The sequence below is a fragment of the Bombina bombina genome, chromosome 3 (assembly GCF_027579735.1).
Source record: "Bombina bombina isolate aBomBom1 chromosome 3, aBomBom1.pri, whole genome shotgun sequence".
NCBI lineage: Eukaryota > Metazoa > Chordata > Amphibia > Anura > Bombinatoridae > Bombina > Bombina bombina.
Window position 1 is genome coordinate 451,319,802 of NC_069501.1, and position 20,886 is coordinate 451,340,687.

Genomic DNA, 20,886 nt, shown 5'->3' on the forward strand with positions numbered 1-20,886 from the left:
ATGTCACTTCCAGTTCCTAATATATCCAGGTTTGGAGCCCCCATTAGAAAAGAACACTTGGGCAGTGGCCCCTAGGTATATTGAGCTTGATAACCCTGCTGTAAAGGTATTACTAATTCCCTGCACGAATGTATGTAAACAAATAATCAGTAAGCTTTGTGGTATTCATTTGTAGAGTCACGTAAAAAAAGAATTTTCTAGAAGTATGAATGTCCAGTTAAAAGCCCTATAATTTCTAAAGGCAGCCCAAATAAACTGAATGGTTGAATCCCATGAAAAGCACAGCAAGGCCCAGTTGTGTTTACCTCATAGAAGCAATATAGTCTCTTACCTTGAGAAATTTGTGGAGAAGAAAAGCAAACCAGTTTGTTAACATCTTCTCTGCTACAGATTCCGTCCTGAAAAGAGGAGAAAAAGTGAGCAATATTTAGTGAATTTAAAAACTAAAAATAGCACCTTTTCACCCCATACATTCTAGACTCACTACACAACAGCAGGAATCCTGTACCTATTCTCTACACTGGACCCTAAAAATAACCCAAACAATAAAATAAATAGGAAACAAATTAATCATTATCACTTTGCGTCACACAATAAAGCTCAATCATATTCCAGTTGTAAATATAACTACTACAAATTTCCATTAAAGTCTAAAAAGATCTTTGGGGACATAAAAGTGCCAATATTATTTTATTATTGCTTGCGTATATCTGTGTGTTTAGCTCCTGCAAAGGGTTTAAATACATTGTTAAAAAAAAATCAGCTCTTAAGCAGCAATGCACTACTAGGAACTAGGTGAAAAAACATCTGGTGAGCCAGTGACAAGAGACATATGTATGTAGTCTAGTCACCAATCGCCAGCTAGCTTCCAGTAGCGTATTGTTGCGCCTGAGCCTACATAGATATGTTTTTCAACAAAAGATACAAATGAAACAAAGTCAGTTTGATAATAGATGTAAAATGAAAGGTCTCTTAAAATTTCCCGCTCTAACTGAACCATGAAAGCTTAATTTTTTATATCCCTTTAATGTAAAAAAAAACATTACAAAGTATAGTTACACTCATCATAACGCTATCTAGTAAAAATGATAAAAAAAAGATATTGCACACAAAAGTTATAAGGGCTCAAAGACATGCGGTCTCAGGTGTTAGAAAAAAAGTCAGGCAAAGGACTTTAGCATAGAGATACTGTACATACATATACATGTCAAAATATGTATGTACATGTATATATGTCTTTATATGTACATATGTATTTATATGTGTATATATGTATTTATATGTGTATATATGTCTTTATATGTATTTATATGTGTGTATATATGTATTTATATGTGTATATATGTATGTACATGTATATATGTCTTTATATGTACATATGTATTTATATGTGTATATATGTATTTATATGTGTATATATGTCTTTATATGTATTTATATGTGTATATATGTATGCACATGTATATATGTCTTTATATCTACATATGTATTTATATGTGTATATATGTATTTATATGTGTATATATGTCTTTATATGTATTTATATGTGTATATATGTATTTATCTGTGTATATATGTATGTACATGTACATATGTATTTATATGTGTATATATGTATTTATATGTGTATATATGTATTTACAGACATATAAACACATTTAAACAAACAGACATATGTATACTTATATAGACATATACATAAGTGCATTGAAGCCCTTTGCAGTTAAAGGGACACTATACCCAAACATTTTCTTTCATGATTAAGGTAGAGAATACAACTTTAAACAATATTCCAATTTACTTCTATTACCTAATTTGCTTCATTCTTTAGATATACTTTAATGAAGAAATAGCAATGCACAAGGTGAACCAATCACAGGAGGCATCTATGTGCAGCTACCAATCAGCAGCTACTAAGCATATCTAGATATGTTTATCAGCAAAGAATATCAAGAAAATGAAGCAAAATAGATAATAGAAGTAAATTAGAAAGTTGTTTATAATTGTATGCTCTTTCTAAATCATGAAAGAAAAAATTTGGGTTTTATGTCCCTTTAAAGTTAAATGTAGCAGGAGCGAGCTACATTCATTTTAATGGCGCGACTGGGCACACTGTGACTAGACACTGTTGAAGGATGTGCTGTGGAAAAACCAGACCCGCTCAGTAGAGCAAAGAGTGGCATTCTGGTAAAAGGAGGGTTTTACATATATTTATCTGAAATAATTGAAAGTATAAATGTGCCGGTAAGCTAATGTTATATAATTCTTCACTATGTGCAGAATTATATAACATTAGTATGTAAGTTTACTACCCCTTTAAGTAGAAGAAAACATGTAAAAACATATTTCGGCAATATTCATTTTTAATAAAAGTTTTTAACTATGTATTTACTGTAAAAAATATTTCACATCCCAATGTTGTGCACATAGCAGAATCTGTTCTATGTGTTTATAAATAGATATTCTTATATGTATATCTGTATATAGCTATACTTTTATATAATCATGTATATATATATATATATATATATATATATATATATATATATATATATATATATATATATATATATACAGGGAGTGCAGAATTATTAGGCAAGTTGTATTTTTGAGGATTAATTTTATTATTGAACAACAACCATGTTCTCAATGAACCCAAAAAAACTCATTAATATCAAAGCTGAATAGTTTTGGAAGTAGTTTTTAGTTTGTTTTTAGTTATAGCTATTTTAGGGGGATATCTGTGTGTGCAGGTGACTATTACTGTGCATAATTATTAGGCAACTTAACAAAAAACAAATATATACCCATTTTAATTATTTATTTTTACCAGTGAAACCAATATAACATCTCAACATTCACAAATATACATTTCTGACATTCAAAAACAAAACAAAAACAAATCAGTGACCAATATAGCCACCTTTCTTTGCAAGGACACTCAAAAGCCTGCCATCCATGGATTCTGTCAGTGTTTTGATCTGTTCACCATCAACATTGCGTGCAGCAGCAACCACAGCCTCCCAGACACTGTTCAGAGAGGTGTACTGTTTTCCCTCCTTGTAAATCTCACATTTGATGATGGACCACAGGTTCTCAATGGGGTTCAGATCAGGTGAACAAGGAGGCCATGTCATTAGATTTTCTTCTTTTATACCCTTTCTTGCCAGCCACGCTGTGGAGTACTTGGACGCGTGTGATGGAGCATTGTCCTGCATGAAAATCATGTTTTTCTTGAAGGATGCAGACTTCTTCCTGTACCACTGCTTGAAGAAGCTGTCTTCCATAAACTGGCAGTAGGACTGGGAGTTGAGCTTGACTCCATCCTCAACCCGAAAAGGCCCCACAAGCTCATCTTTGATGATACCAGCCCAAACCAGTACTCCACCTCCACCTTGCTGGCGTCTGAGTCGGACTGGAGCTCTCTGCCCTTTACCAATCCAGCCACGGGCCCATCCATCTGGCCCATCAAGACTCACTCTCATTTCATCAGTCCATAAAACCTTAGAAAAATCAGTCTTGAGATATTTCTTGGCCCAGTCTTGACGTTTCAGCTTGTGCGTCTTGTTCAGTGGTGGTCGTCTTTCAGCCTTTCTTACCATGGCCATGTCTCTGAGTATTGCACACCTTGTGCTTTTGGGCACTCCAGTGATGTTGCAGCTCTGAAATATGGCCAAACTGGTGGCAAGTGGCATCTTGGCAGCTGCACGCTTGACTTTTCTCAGTTCATGGGCAGTTATTTTGCGCCTTGGTTTTTCCACACGCTTCTTGCGACCCTGTTGACTATTTTGAATGAAACGCTTGATTGTTCGATGATCACGCTTCAGAAGCTTTGCAATTTTAAGAGTGCTGCATCCCTCTGCAATATATCTCACTATTTTGACTTTTCTGAGCCTGTCAAGTCCTTCTTTTGACCCATTGCCAAAGGAAAGGAAGTTGCCTAATAATTATGCACACCTGATATAGGGTGTTGATGTCATTAGACCACACCCCTTCTCATTACAGAGATGCACATCACCTAATATGCTTAATTGGTAGTAGGCTTTCGAGCCTATACAGCTTGGAGTAAGACAACATGCATAAAGAGGATGATGTGGTCAAAATACTAATTTGCCTAATAATTCTGCACTCCCTGTATATATATATATATATATATATATATATATATATATATATATATACACACACACATAGGTATAGATATATATTGTACCAAAATACCATCAGATAAATGTAGAAATATTTATTTATGAATAAACAGAACATATGTTATAACATTGGAATATGAAATATTCATATTTTCATGTTGACTTAGCGCACATGAGAATATGTGATTGGGTTTGCGCAAGAGTGGGGCGTTAGTTTCCCCCCCATTGACTTCTATGGGGAACATGTGAACAAGCACGCAATATCCTAACTTTGGCTTTATGGGCTCATCGGCTTAGCACACGTGCAAAAACACTTTACTTTCAAACTCATAATATGAGCGTACTTCTAGCGTAATTAACGCTCGAGCGGGAGCATTAATTAGCGCTCCATTTGTAATCTAGCCCATTGTAAATTAATGGATTTGCTTACAAGCGCCATTTTATTTTTTCCAATAGAATGGTTGTTTTGACATAATCGTCTTTACTACTTTATGCACTCAGGATCTTGAGATAACAGTTTGGATCAATTGAATGAGACAAAAATCTTCTTCAACACAGGAAAGATGGCTTCCTGGAACACAGTATACAGGTTCTTTGGATTTTTTTTTCTTCTGTCATTAATCCTGAGCAAGCCGTTCACACTTCACGTTAAGCTTCTCAAAAGAAAGGACAAATCTGGCTTTCAAACGGCACTGTAATTTTTTTCCAGAGCTGCGTGAATTTCAAAACCACAGAGATTATTCCTACAAATCTCTCTCTTTATTTTTTTTATTCTTCCCAACACAGCCGGCTGTAATTATTACATTTCTTTTCTCGTCTTAACGAAAAAGAACGTGCCCCACAGAGCGTTCAGCCATTGAACAAAAGGGGGAGAGGTGCAAAGCTTAATATTGTGGTCGGTGATTTAACTCTTTAAAGTGCCATAAAACATGTTGAGATTTGTGCATATTCTAAAAGGGCTAATTAAATAAAAATAGTTTGCATAAAAAAAATTGTTTAAAATTTGCTGGCAAATATTTTAAAATATTAGAAGCTCTAAGTTTAGCTCTGTTGAAAGGGTAGTTGGAAAGCCCACTGCAAGTGGGAAAAAAGACACTCCCCCCCTCTTTTGCATATGAAAAGACCCTTTACACAAACAGGAGCAAGCTGGAGAAGGTAGCTGACGGTATTCTCATAAAACTTTGGGGCTTGGTTAGGAGTCTGAAAATCTGAGCAATGTTATTTAAAAGTAAGCAAAACTATACATTTAAAAAAAAACAAAAAAAAACTTTATGGGCTTTATAAATAGTTCATCTACAAAACATTTATGCAAAGAAAAAATGAGAGTATAATGTCCCTTTAAAGCCTTGTATTCTACCAAAGCAAAGGTGGAGATAGATAAAGCCATAAAAGGAATTGTGTGGGGGAGTTAGAGATGTACAATTCGGAAACTTAAAAGAAAGGTTTAATGGCGAGACACTGCAGTATACATTTGCAGGTAAAGTAATTAAAGTACATATTAATATATTTTGTCTCTATCCCAACTTGTTTTATGTCACTTTAAGCAAGAAATATTCCTCCACAAATAAAAATGTTACAATAATTTTAGGCAAATTTAACAAACGTTAAATGCTACCTCTAAAGATGTGTGGGCTGATTTCTGAGAAACTCTTTGTTACAAGGTGATATATATTAAAGGAAAAGAGGGCAAAATAAATAATGAAAAATAATGAAAGTATGTTGCAAAGTTGTTTTTCTACGCATAATTAAACATTTTATATTACAATCTTAAGGTGTTTACTTTCCTTTAAATAGTGCTCAGAATAACCATGCACTTCTGCTCCTGATCTGCACACCTATGATGTATGGCAACTACGCAGATATGGCACTCCTGATTGGCTCACTGGCTGTGTCCTGCTTAGGAATGCATTGCCGCTATGAAGCAGACTTTATCTATGCATTTAACCACTTTACAGGAATTAAGCACTTAGGGCCCAATTACAAGTGGAGCGCAAACGATATTGGGTTTTCGCGATCGTTTGAGCGCAGGTTAAATTACACTGGTATTACAAGTTGAAAGTAAACGTGATAACTTGAGCACAATCACTATTTACGCTAGAATGATTACCGCGTTCTTAGAGTTGTGGTTAACTGTTTCGGAAAAACAAAAAAGTTACACTAAACATGTAAAAATATATTACAAAATACACTTAGGGGTCAATTTATTATTGGCCGAATTGGGCCAATTCACCCTGTTTCCGCGCAAGCCTTTAGGCTTGCCGGAAACAGGAGTTAAGAAGCAGCTGTCTATAGACCGCTGCTCCTTAACTCATACGCCACCTCTGAGGCCGCGTACAGCAATCCGCCCGATCCTATACGATAGGGCTGATTGAACACCAATTGGCCGCAAATCTGCAGGGGGCGGTATTGCACAAGCAGTTCACTAGAACTGATTGTGCAATGCTGAATACGGACAGCGACTTTAATAAACTGACCATTTACACTCAAAATAACACCATCTAATAAAAAGTATTAAAAAATATTGTACACAAAGGTTATAAGGGCTCAAAGATCTCAGGTGTCAGAAAAAAAAGGGAGGCAAAGGGCTTTAACATTGAGATACATACATGTCTACAGATGGATATATATGTGTGTGTATATATATATATATATATATATATATGTGTGTGTGTGTGTGTGTGTGTGTGTATGTATTTATGTATTTATATGCGTATATATGTATATACAGAAATATATACACATATAAACACATAAATACACATGTACACATACACATATATAGACTTATATAGAAGTGCATTAGAGCCATTTGCAGTTAAGTACATGAAAACAATGTTCTGCACATAGCTGAATATGTATTTCTAAATAGATATTCCTATGTGTAGCACTATACCTTTATATATATATATATATATATATATATATATATATTCTTGATATTCATGCACTCACTGCCTTCAGTTAGTATATAAATTAACCCGGGTGTTTCCTCCAAGCAATGCAAACACAAGGATCCAATTATGAGGGCACTCACAGGATTTAATTCATTAAAGTTTATTCAACATTTGGTTCATAATCCAACAGTTTCCAGCTGATAAATGTCGACGTTTTGGCTTCTAATTCAAGCCTTTTTCAAGACAATCTTTCTTGGTTAGAAGTAAACGCCCAGTATGTGTAATGCCATTGTGTGCATTAGAGCCATTTGCAGTTAAGTACATGAAAACAATGTTCTGTACATAGCTGAATACGTTCTATGTATTTCTAAATAGATATTCCTATGTGTAGCTTTATACCTATATATATATCCTATAATATAAAAGGCCAAGTGTGTTTGTCTGAAGCTGTCATGCGCAGTAGAGACAGCACGAGGACAAACACAACTGGCCTTACCTGACATGCTGTTTGCGGCGAAAGTGGGCGTGGCCAGACAGGAGTGTGGGGGCGTGATCGGGCATGGTCGGGGCGTGGTCGGACGTGGCGGTGGCGGGCGGTGCAAGAGAGAGGGGAGAGAAATTGAAAGAGAGGGGGAGAGACAAAAAGAGATAGGAAAGAGCTAAAGAGAGGGGGAAGAGCAGAAGAGAGGGGAAAGTGCAGGAGAGAGGGGGGAGAGAGAGCAAAATAGAGGGGAAAGAGCAAAAGAGAGGGGAAAGAGCAAAATAGAGGGAAGAGAGAGAAAAAGAGAGGGAAGAGAGAGAACAAAAGAGAGGGGTGAGAGAGAGAGCAATAGAGAGGGGGAGAGAGAGCAATAGATAGGGGGGAGAGAGAGCTAGAGAGGGGGAGAGAGAGAAAAAGAGGGGGAGAGAGAACAAAAGAGAGGGGGAGAGAGAGAGCAATAGAGAGGTGGAGAGAGAGAGCAAAAGAGAGGGATGGAGAGATAGAGCAAAAGAGAGGGATGAGAGAAAGTGCAAAAGAGAGGGATGGAGAGACAGAGCAAAAGAGAGGGGGGAGAGAGAGAGCAAAAGAGAGGGGGGAGAGAGAGCAAAAGAGAGGGATGAGAGAAAGTGCAAAAGAGAGGGATGGAGAGAGAGAGCAAAAAGAGAGGGGGGGAGAGACAGAGCGCAAAAGAGATGGGGGAGAGAGAGCGCAAAAGAGAGGGGGGAGAGAGAGCGCAAAAGAGAGGGGGAGAGAGCTCAAAAGAGAGGGGGAAAGAAAGAGCGCAACATAGAGGGGGAGAGAGAGAGCACAAAAGAGAGGGGGAGAGAGAGTGCGCAAAAGAGAGGGGAGAGAGAGCACGCAAAAGAGGGGGGGGGGAGAGGCAGCAAAAGAGAGACAGAGCGCAAAAGAGAGGGGGGAGAGAGAGCGCAAAAGAGAGGGGGGAGAGAGAGCGCAAAAGAGAGGGGGAGAGAGCTCAAAAGAGAGGGGGAAAGAGAGAGCGCAACATAGAGGGGGAGAGAGAGAGCACAAAAGAGAGGGGGAGAGAGAGCGCGCAAAAGAGAGGGGAGAGAGAGCACGCAAAAGAGGGGGGGGGGAGAGGCAGCAAAAGAGAGAGAGAACGCAAAAGAGAGGGGAGAGAGAGAATGTAAAAGAGAGGGGGGAGAGAGAGCAAAAGAGAGGGGGGGAGAGAAAGCAAAAGAGAGGGGGAGAGAGGCAGCAAAAGAGAGGGGGGGAGAGAGAGCAAAAGAGAGGTGGAGCGAGAGAGAGCGCAAAAGAGAGGGGGAGAGAGCACAAAAGAGAGGGGGAGAGAGAGCAAAAGAGAGGGGGGAGAGAGAGCAAAAGAGAGCAGGAGAGCAAAAGAAAGGGGGAGAGAGAGAGCAAAAGAGAGGGGGAGAGAGCGCAAAAGAGAGGGGGAGAGAGAGAGTGCGCAAAAGAGAGGGGGAGAGAGCACAAAAGAGAGGGGGGAGAGAGCACAAAGGAGAGGGGGAGAGAGAGCAAGGGGTGGGATCGCTGTACTGCAAAAATGGCCCGTGTGAACGGGCTTTAGGACTAGTGTATATATATATATATATATATATATATAATAGGTATAGATATATTTTTACCAAAATACCATCAGAATGATATGTATAAATATATATTTATGAATAAATAAAACATATTTTGCTATTGGAATGTGAAATATTCATATTTTCATGTCGGGTTAGCGCACATGAAAATATGCAATTGGGTTTGCGTGCGGGTGGGGTGACTTCTATGAACGCATACGCGTTATTGTAAGTTTTGCTTTTTGCGCGTGTTGGGTTAACGCAATAACATTTTACTTTCAACTTTCAATACCAGTGCAACCCGACGCAATTAGCGCTATAGCAAAAGCACTAAATAGGGCTCCACTTATCTAGCCCTTAGATGTGTAAAAGTGTGTGCTAGTTAGTTGCTCTTATCGCGCCATTAAACTCAATGTAGCTCGCTCCTGCTCTGGTCTGGTAGCAGGAGTGAGCTACATTGAGTTTAATGGTGCAATCGGGCCGGATGTGAATAGACAGCGTGCCCGATGCGCTTAGGGAAAACAAACAGACCCGCTCAGTAGAGCCAGGAGCGGCGTACAGTAAAAATAATTTTCGTAGGAATTTTTCTCTGAAATCCTTTCATGTATAAAGTTAGTGCTAAGCTGATGTTATATAATTCTGCACTATGTGCAGAATTATATAACATTATTTTGTGGGTTTACTGGCCCTTTAAAAGATCATTAAAGGGACAGTCAACACCAGAATTTTTGTTGTTTAAAAAGATAGATAATCCCTTTATTACCCATTCCCCAGTTTTGCAAAACCAACACTGTTATATTAATACACTTTTTACTTCTGTGACTAACTTGTATCTAAGCATCTTCTGACCGCCCCTAATCACATGACTTTTAGTTATTATCTATTGACTTGCATTTTAGCCAATTAGTGCAGTGTCTGCCACTAGCCACGGGCGTGATCACAATGCTATCTATATGGCCTACAAGAGCTAGCTCTCCCCTGCTGTGAAAAGCAAATAAAATAGAGGCGGCCTTCGAGGGCTTAAAAATTATCATATGAGCCTTCCTAGGTTTGCTTTCAACTAGAATACCAAGAGAACAAAGCAAAAATGTTGATAAAAGTAAATTGGAAAGTTGTTTAAAATTATATGCCCTATTTGAAAAATGAAAGTTTTCTTTGGACTTGACTGTCCCTTTAAATAAAGTAGAATGGCAGAATCAACAAATTCACAATAAAAAGACAATGCAATAACAGTTATATGGCACGATTCTCTAAAGCTCTCTAGAATGGTGAGATTTTATAAGATGCCTCATCAGTATTACTTCCATTTCACCTGTATCATGTGACAGGTATTGCCCAATCACAAAACATGTATATACTGTGAACTCTTGCACAGTAGCATTTTTTATTATTATAGAATATCAAATAAAAAATCAGCTGGGTAAAAGTTAAAATTAATAAGTATTAGGGTTGCACCGATACCGATACTAGTATCGGTACCGATACCAAGTATTTGCATGAGTACTTGTACTCGTGCAAATGCACCGATACTTAAACCGATACCGCTACTTTCTACCCATATGCTATGATGTGGCGTTTTTTCAAACTGCATGTTCCCATTTAATTTTAAACTGGAGTGGAGACTAAACTAAAAATTGTTTACTACTGTTCTGCCAATACAAATTGCTCTTATTTGTATTATTGTAGGAGAGATCACTGTACCTCGTTCAGACAAACCCCTGAAGTACTGGGCAGTTAATAAACAGATTTCCAGCTCTGGCTAAAATGGCCCAAAAATATCTTTCTGCCCCATGCAGTAGGGTGGAAAGTGAAAGACTGTTCAGCTTAGAGTCGAACCTCCATACAAATGTCAGATTGATGTTATATAACAGCCCTACAACCCAATTGCATCACCCCTTTAAATTTAATATTTTATTGTAATATTTTTTATTTATAAACATGTTCAGTAAACTTTTGGCAAATAAAACTGTTTTATTATTTCATAATGTATTTTGAATTACAGTCCTTTATAATTATAAAGAAGGAATCTTAAATAATTAGTCTGTATTGTGCTTGGTAAACTGTCACATGACATTAAAAAAAAAGTATCGGTAATTGGTATCGGCGAGTATTTGAAAACAAGTATCGGTACTTGTACTCGGTCATAAAAAAATGGTATTGGTGCAACCCTAATAAGTATGTAATTACTTAAAGAGACATGGAAGACACTTTTTCTATATTGAGTTTAAAAGAGGGCATTTTAAAACATATAGGGGCCGAATTATCAATGTGCGGGCTGATATCATCCACTGTAGACTTGCACGGAAACAGATGCATCGGGGCCGATTGACGGATTGATAAACCGGCCCCATAGGATTCCTATGTAAAAGCACTTTCAGTCCAATTTTCAACACTTCATATTTCCTCACTTTCAGTCCTTAGAACTTATCCATGCAATATTTTTCCAAAATATTTTTTCTCAGACAGTGTTAATATGAGTGTCACTGTACATTATAATGTATTTTTGAGTTGTTTTATGCAACTTTTTTCACTTAACCAGAGGAATGAGTTTGCAATGTTTACAAATGCGAAAAACAGGATTGTGACCTTGCGCCCGTATTTACTACACACCTGTAATATGAGTAGTTTTCGGGTGCGCACGAAAAAGGTGCATTTTTGTCCCAAGGCAACTGTAATCTAGCCTACTATTTCTTTTCAGGCTTGTTGACATTGCAGTAAACAACATGCATTTGCCACTATTGTGAAATGAAACTTAAACAGCATTATTTTCAAACAAAAGAAAAAAACATAAGAGCCATGTTATAATAATGAGATAAAATGCTAAAGGGACATTGTCTACCATACATGTATGAAGGAACAGCAGTTAAAAATATGTTTTTCAATTAGGCAAAAGCTGTTTAACACGGAAACTAGCAGAAATGCGTGTTTGTGCACAAATAATACTACTGCATTGTTTATTGGCTGACAAAGACAACACTCACAGCTCTATTGGTGGAGTGGGGGAAACACGTCTAGTGGAGCATCAATTTCTCAGAACATAAAAATAAATTTTAAAATCATTTTGAAATTGCCTTCTTTTATAAAGAATAAAGGGAACACAATACAGTGTCTCTTTAACAGCAGCTGCAAGGCAATTAAATAGTGACAAAAAAAAATCATTATTTCTTACGTGTGGGGGTTTTGTATAGTATATCTACAAAGATATTATGTTAGGGTCCTGGAATAGTGCATCTGAATTTCCAGCTGGTTCTACAACACCTGCGCTGGTCCACACCTTTGCACTTGTCACCCAGCGCTACTTATTACCCCTGATCACGTTCTTTGCCTTCAACACCCCCTCCTCTTTCCAGCCCCTAAAGACCTTTCATCCCCTCCCACCCTCACAAGGAAACTGACTGCCTCCGTATCCCGTCACCAAACAAAATTCATTTTGAAACAACCAAGCATGTAATTAAATTGCAGGAATACGGCTCAGGATTTTTATTTTCTCTCTCTCTCTCCTCTTTACTCGCTGTGAATTCTCCCCCAGGCCACGGCTGATCTTTCCTGCTCCGCATTAATATTTACCGTTTCCCAAAAATAATGGATATGTCCTTGCTGTGAAGCCTCTGGGGCAAGAAGTAATGTCTGAAACTCTGCTATCGTTTGATAAAAAAATAATAATAATAACTGGAATTCATAGTGTTAAATAATCTGATCTCTTTTTATATAACATGTTATTTCAACATAAAAAAATGCTTAAATACTGCTCGACGAAAAAGACAATAGAGCAGATTTGTTTTGGATGTTGAGAAAGCTTTGGATAAACATCTGCAACAACAACAACCCCGTGATAAGTCAACGCAAGTTCATTATCAGCAAATGTTTGAGGAAAATTGAGAATAAAGTGAGATTTCAGACAACTGTTTATGCAATCGTGGTGAACCTACTTGACGACATGTGCCTCAAATTGGCAATATTCTAAAAAAATATTTGAGGCAGTATCATTTTTTTTTTGTCTGTGTCACTTTACCAAGAATGCCAAGGTTACAAATATGAAAAAATATAATAGTAATTCTATAATGGATCATAAAAAAATGTGTTGCAAGGACACACTTATACAAAACACTGCTTTGTGCAAGTTTACGCCACAATATAAGAATCTTACACGTATATGGAAGAACCAACAGAGAGTTAATAAGCTGCATTAGTTACCTATTTTTAGCCTGCTCAGAAAGAGTGATGAACTAATATTAATAGTTGGCAGTAGAAGCACAGCCAACCCCCCCCCCCTTCCTCCTCTCCTCTCTCCCACAAACCCCAGGGGAAATTAACAAGGATTCCATTATTGCGTCCTGTGGGACAGTTTCCGCGTTAACGGACAAGGCAGGGATCTACGGCAATTTCCTGTTTAAGCAGAGTAAAAAAAACTGACTTGTTATATTTGAGATTAGCGACTGCGTCAAAAGGTAGAATATTCAGAAGCAAAGAGTGGGCCATTCAAAATGGCTGCACACGTGCAGTTACACTTTCCTAGCATGAAATAATTTTCATTCCATTTGAGCAAAGTTTGATGAAAACATAAAATAAAAGGAAAAAATGTTAAACATTTAAGTTCTGTAAGTGGCATAGTAAATTTCTCTACACAGTCAATTTCTTACTAAAGTTAAACTCTGAACTATAACATTCAATATTAATCAGTTGAGATCCCAAAAAGTCCTATTGATGTTCACGCTTCTAGGCTCTGATCTCCAGAAGCTGGCTCATATTTTACAACATCCCCGGTGGTCTGTCAGCTGGAACGACACATCACTGAGCTGTAACCGTGTCACATGACCTGAGTATGGCCACAGTTCTTAATGGATAGCAAACCTGACACAGTAGGATGAGATCTCTAGATCTGCCGGTGCCAGACATGAGAAGGGCAGACAGCTTGTAACAGGATGACAAGGAGAAGGACAGACATGCAGTATGAGACTTACTAACCAATTACAACCTTTATCTTTATACTGCAATTATCACATGTATTTACACATGTCTGAGCTCACTATACAAAAAAAGTGTGCCTACTAACTGCTATTTCAAGCCTAAAAACAACACACATTCAGAAAGAATCAGCATTCTGAACCTTAGTAATGTGAGAATGCCAGAATTATGACATTCAAAATATAAGACTAATGATCCCCTTGACATTCTATCTGTCGTTCAAATGTGCCTATAGAATAAATGATCAAAATAAAGGTCATCATTTGAATACTGAATGCAACATTCAAATATTACACTTGTATGGCGAATCCCATCGATTTTCAATTAATCATACATGAGTTTTTGATTACTGAATGCAAATTAACTTTGTATTAAACAAATGTAGACAAAATGTATTTTTACCTTTGCCATCACAGCTGAACATATTATCGCCTATACAGCTCATCTACAAAATACAGGGGGTTAACCTAAACTTTAAAGTCATTCTAAGATATTATTTAACACTTGTGTCCCCTCTGGTATTGCCAAAGGTAATAACTTATTGTGATGAGGTGCAGAATTCTAAAAAGGCGGGATAGTCAATTTGGAACCTTAAAAGTAGTACAACTTGTTAGCTACTGAAATGGACAATCTCTATTCCTACTTAAAGGGACAGTCTACACCAACATTTTTATTGTTTTAAAAGATAGATAACCCCTTTATTACCCATTCCCCAGTTTTGCGTAACCAGCACGGCTATATTAATACACTTTTTACCTCTATTCAAGCCTCTGCAAACTGCCCCCTTATCTCAGTTCTTTTGACAGACTTGCATTTTAGCCAATCAGTACCAACTCATAACTCCACATGAGTGAACACAATGTTATCTTTATGACACACATGGACTGGTTGTCTAACTGTGAACTGTTAAAGGCACCGAGATAAGAGGCGGCCTTAGAAATTAGCATATGAGCCTACCTAGGTTTAGCTTTCAACAAAGAATACCAAGAGAACAAAGAGGATAACAGTCAATTGGAAAGTTGTTTAAAATTGAATGCCCAATCTGAATCATGAAAGTTTAATTTTGACTAGACTGTCCCTTTAATTACAGTTCCAGTAGGTGCAGCTCTCAGTGACAGCATCTTCCTTTTTTTTAGACCATGAGAGCAACCTTCAAATATATGAATGGATTTAATAAAGTTGAAGCTGAAAGCATTTTTCACAAAAAAAGGAATACCAAAACAAGGGGGCACAATCTTAAAGGGGTAGTAAATGTAGAAAATATTGTTACATAGTGTAGAATTATAAACATAAAGCTAATCATACCTGTAAAAAAAGAAAGTAAATTAAACATTTAAGCCCCCAGAAGTATACTTAGGCTGCGATTTATCAAGCTGAGGAGGACAGGGGTGCACATACGCGCCCCTGTCGCCGCAGCTCGCCTCTGGCGTGCTGAATTCCCCTGGCGGAATTCAGCATTGCACATGAGCGCTATTTTGCACTCGCGTACAATCCCGAACCATGCCGGCGCGTGATAGGCTGTCAATCTTTGATGACCGCAGCTTGTTAAATACGGCGTGCAGGTTCTCTTGTGAGAACCTGCAGCCGTAGGGGCTCAAAGGCTGGCGAAAGCCTTTGATAAATCGACCCCTTACTGTACATACATCTGTGTCCTATGTGGTACTGCAGTTTTTTTAAATTGGCTTCAAGGCTCACTATCTAATCACAGTGTGCCCGATCATGGTGTATGCTTTACTACTGGGCAAAGCAGTTGACAGTTTACCCTACCTTTAGTTGAACTGCGCGATTGACTGTGCTGTGATTACACAGCGAGCCCATGATGCAATAATTTTTTTTTTTTTTAAAACTGCAGTGCCAAGGATGGTTATGCAGGCAAGGTAAGTATACTTCTGGGGGGATAATTATCAAAGGTCTGGCAGACCTGATCCGACAGTGCGGATCAGGCCCGCAGACCTCGCTGAATGCAGAGAGCAATACGCTCTCTGTATTCAGCAATGCACCAGCAGCTCTTGTGAGCTGCTGGTGCAACGCCACCCCCAGCAGATTCGCGAATAAATCGACAGCCAAGAAAGGGGGGTGTCAATCAACCCGATCATACTCGATCGGGTTGAATTGCGACAATGTCTGTTCGCCTGCTCAGAGCGGGCAGACAGGTTATGGAGCAGCGGTCTTTAGACCACTGCTCCATAACTGCTGTTTCTGGCGAGCCTACGGCCCTCAAGCTTCATCCGGCGCTTGATAAATGGGCCCCCTGGGGTTTAAATGTTTAATTTTCTTTCTTTTTTTTACAGGATTGACTCAACTTTTGCAGAATTATGTAACATTATTTTCTACGTTTACTGCCCCTTTAAGTTAAAAGGTAGCAGGTTCAAGAGTAATGAAGCTTTTTTTTTTTAAACAGAAAGGGTGGTGCTAAATACAAAGAATTAACAAATTCCTGGGACACACATGAGGTATCCAGAGAAATAAATAGGTTTACATTGCACAAGTAGTAATACAGCTAGACTTGATGGGTCTTTTGGTTCTTATCTACTGTCAAACCCAGTGTTACTATGTTTATGTTTCTATCCTCACCACTCTAATCAAGTTAAAGGGACTTTCTGAAGTGATAAAAAGATAGAACTGCTGGGGAGGACTCCTGCTGAACAGCAAAGTGCTTTGTTATCTACTGCATTTAAAATTAAATTCAGAGTAAGTGCTATTGCATTGTCTTTTTCTGTGCACTTGTTGATAATGCAGTTCTTCTTTAAAGGTCCTTTAAAGGGACAGTCAACTCCAATTTTTTTATATTTTAAAAAGATAGATAATCCCTTTATTACCCACTTTTGCATAACCAACATGGTTATATTAATATATTTTTTACCTTGTATCTAAGCCTCTTTTGACAGCCCCCTAATCAAATGGCTATTTATCATCTATTGACTTGCATTTTAGCTAATTAGTGCTGTGTCCTGCACAACTCCACGGGAGTGAGCACAATATTATATATATATATGGCCCACATGGATTAGCAGTCTTTTGTTGTGAAAAGCTAATAAAAGTGCATGTGATAAGAGGCTATCTATAGTGGCTTAGAAACAGGTAGAAATGCAGAGGTTCAAAAGTTAGAAAGTACATTAATATAACAATGTTGGTTGTGCTAAATTGGGTAATGGGAAGTAAAGGTGTTATCTATCTTGTTAAACAATAACAATTTTTGTGTTGACTGTCCCTTTAAGTGTATGTGTGTGTGAGTACATTAGAATTTAAAGGGACAGTAAAGATGTTGTACTTATAAGACAATTCAGTTGTGCTGCTATATAATAGCATAATAGCCAAATTTCAACATTTTTAAATTAAAGGGACAGTCTACACCAGAATTTTGGACTAGACTGTCCCTTTAACATATCAGCCAAGTCTATAAAACAAATTAACACTCTTTTTTACTGCATTTTTTTTCTATAGCCAAACTTCATCTACCATTTGTTTTATTTGCAGGAGCTAATCTGGGATTTAATCTGCATTTAGCCAAAATACATTGTTTTGTAGTGGGAAATATATGAAGCAGGGTTAGCCCTGAGAACTCAGCAGGGTGCATTTCAAGTTCAAAGATAAATTACATCAAAAGGGAACAAAATAAATAATGGAAGTATATTGCAAACTTATTTCATAACATTCTAAACATTTTTTTTATACATAAAAATTATTTACTGTCCCTTTAAGGTTGGTATATTTTCATAGGACTGCTGTCTTTTCCCAGTCAGAGCAAGTAAATATTAATTGTTCACCTACGTTTAAAAGTAAATTAAGTTAATCATTGAGCTTTAGGGAGTCAGTCTTACCATAACAATATAAATGCTAAACAGCATAAACCACAGTATATATAATATAATATACTCAAGCAACCAGACTGTGTTTATTCTGGACCAGCGTTGTTTATGTTACATTTATTTATTCAGCCATGTTGCTGTAGTCTTCAGACTATGGGCTCTATTTATCAAATGTCGAGTGGACATGATTCACTGCACATCGCTGCAGGTGAACAGCATACTCTGTCCGCATTTATCATTGCACAAGCATTTCACCATAAATGCTTGAGCAATGCCGCCACTTGCTTACTGGGCCACTAGCAGGGGCTGTCAATCATCCCAATCATATTGGATCAGGATGATTTCAATCCGCCAATTACAGAACAGAGCGCCTCCGAAGCTGCAACCAAAAAAGGACAAGAGAAATGTGTATTTTGTCACCTTTATCACTGAGCACTTTTTGTTTGTCACTTTGTTATAGTATAAATAGGCTGACCATATTGTCGCTTTAAAAAGGGACACATATGAAAAATACATATGTCAGGGCTGTTTTCAGGGCTCTTTAAAGAAATGTTTTGTATAAGAACCTTGACATATGTATTTTTCATATGTGTCCCTTCTTAAAGCGGCAATATGGTCAGCCTAAGTATAAACAGGTACCCATTTTCATTCATGCTACCACTAAATTGTTGAGGGTACTGCTCCATCTCTTCTAGGAACTTTACATGAGTATACCACCGTCATGTAATATTAAAAGTTAGCCTTGTCTTTATGTATTAAAACAATAAAACGTAGCCTATCACATGCCTGTTCCTTAACCCCCTGTAATTTTTGTGCCCCATTACCTGCGGAGTAATAGCTTGGGGTGGTTCTTGTTCTCTAGATTTTTTTCTATCAAATCAGAAAGCAGCTGCTTTAGGACATCAGTGGCATATTCCAACTTCCCCTGCAAGGCCGTCATGATAAGGGACGCCACATTTCCACGGTCGCGCATAGAAAAACTCCGCTGCATCTCTAGGGTTCGGATGAATGTCAGCAGAAAAACTTTGTTGTTGATTAGCTGTGCAAAGAGTTTTAAGGCTTTTTCCACATTCTGTTGTCCGTTACCCTGCACCTGTGGGCACAAAAGGATGGTTTTGACAACTATTAAACTTTATTCAACCATAACACAGAACACAGATGCAACTCAATGCAAGATCTGTCCAACCTAGCAAAGGTCATTTAGCTTACAGTATTATCAAAGCTTTTGGGCTAGAAACAGACATATAGGTAAATTGCCCTACTTCTTCTAGGTCTAGTTTTCCATATAAAACTACAATGGAGGCTCAGAAGTCCCTCTGCAGTTTGGCCAGGCATAAGGTCATTATCCATCACATCAATATCCCATAAATCCCTTGAGGTCTATTGCATCAAGAAAATGTTATTTCCTTTAAACAGACTGATATCACATCAGTATTATTTTTCTGCACTACTCTACAAGTGTTTAAATGCATGATATAAAATGTGGGTTTCCATATCTATTTGTTCAAAAGGAACCGAACTAATAAAACATAGAATTTGAAGGGAGAAAAGTTTCAATAAATGAATCTATTCACCCTATTTTTCCATCTACATAAACATGAAAAGCTCTGGTATGTTTATTACAAATAATAAATGTTGGTGGTGTTTGTTCATTCTAAATGAATTTGAATGTTTTTTTAAATATTTGTGTTTTTTTTGCAATCAATTGTTAACATTTCCTTTATGTGACTTTGGAATGTCAAATGTAACAATAAAATATTCTTTTACTAACTTTGCAATGTTAGTTCATACTGCCTTCAGAATAAGGGGGATATTTATCACAGGTCTGGCGGACCTGATCCGACAGTGCGGATCAGGTCCGCCTGACCTCGCTGAATGCGGAGAGCAATACGTTCTCCGTATTCAGCATTGCACCAGCAGCTCTTGTGAACTGCTGGTGCAACGCCGCCCCCTGCAGACTCACGGCCAATCAGGCCACAAGCAGGGAGGTGTCAATCAACCCGATAGTATTCGATTGGATTGAATTGGGGCTATGTCTGTCCGCCTGCTCAGAGCAGGCAGACAGGTTATGGAGCAGTGGTCTTTAGACCGCTGCTTCATAACTGCTGTTTCTGGCGAGTCTGCAAGCTCGCCAGAAACACGGGCCTTCAAGCTCCATTCGGAGCTTAATAATTGGGCCCCCATGTCTGTGGGAAGCAATATATGTATAGAATTTCTTTACTACTTTGTACTACGTAATACTAGTGTATTCTACATCCCCATTCTTTTGTAGTTCGGAGTGTTTAAATTATCCCTGAATTATGCTTCTCATTTTAGTAGCTCTCTTTTGGCCTGAAAAAAAGATGATTCCCATCTAAACAAGCACATGATGATACAGGTTTGAGCATATTCAAAATCCAGAGCTATTCAAAATACACAGTAAGAACTAAATAGAAATGCAATTGCACAAATAGAGGCAAAAGAGCGGCACAAACAGAAAAAGCACCTTTATGCGTTTTATGGCAATAATCCTTCATCAGAGCACCCAGCAACAGCTATTAATTAGAACTTTAGCATAAAAGTGAACAGTTGAACATATTTTTTTATAAATACCATTTGGCTTTGGTGTTCAGTAAAATATGTGATTTATATAAATCTTCTAAACTTTTATGGTTTTCACACAAAGATACAAACTTTTACATGGTTTTGTCTTAAAAATACTAAACATTTACATGATATTCTTGAAAAGATACAAGCATGGTGCTGAGTATTCTAATACCATACATGCCCAATCGGTAGGGTTGCCTCCTGTCTGGGAATGAGCCGGAAAGTTTAGGTTTCCATCTGTGTGTCCGGATTTGAAGCTGAGTCAGACCTGGACATGCAAATGTCTGGCATTGGTGGGAAACAGCCAAAAAACAAAATTTATGCTTACCTGATAAATTTCTTTCTTTTGCGATGTACCGAGTCCACAGATTCATCCTAACTTGTGGGATATTGTCCTTCCTGACAGGAAGTAGCAAAGAGAGAACCACAGCAGAGCTGTCTATATAGCTCCCCCCT

General features: G+C 37.8%; 1 protein-coding gene across 2 annotated transcripts in view; it reads right to left on the bottom strand.

Moving 5' to 3' along the window:
• The window catches only part of PLXNA2 (plexin A2), a 458,521-nt gene that overhangs the window by 37,964 nt on the left and 399,671 nt on the right, over positions 1-20,886 (bottom strand). For both annotated transcript variants that reach the window (XM_053706686.1, XM_053706687.1), the window contains 2 exons: positions 18,669-18,937; positions 332-398 (listed from right to left, as the gene is read on the bottom strand). In XM_053706686.1, coding sequence (XP_053562661.1) covers positions 332-398; positions 18,669-18,937 — 336 coding nt within the window. The remainder of the gene's footprint in view (positions 1-331; positions 399-18,668; positions 18,938-20,886) is intronic.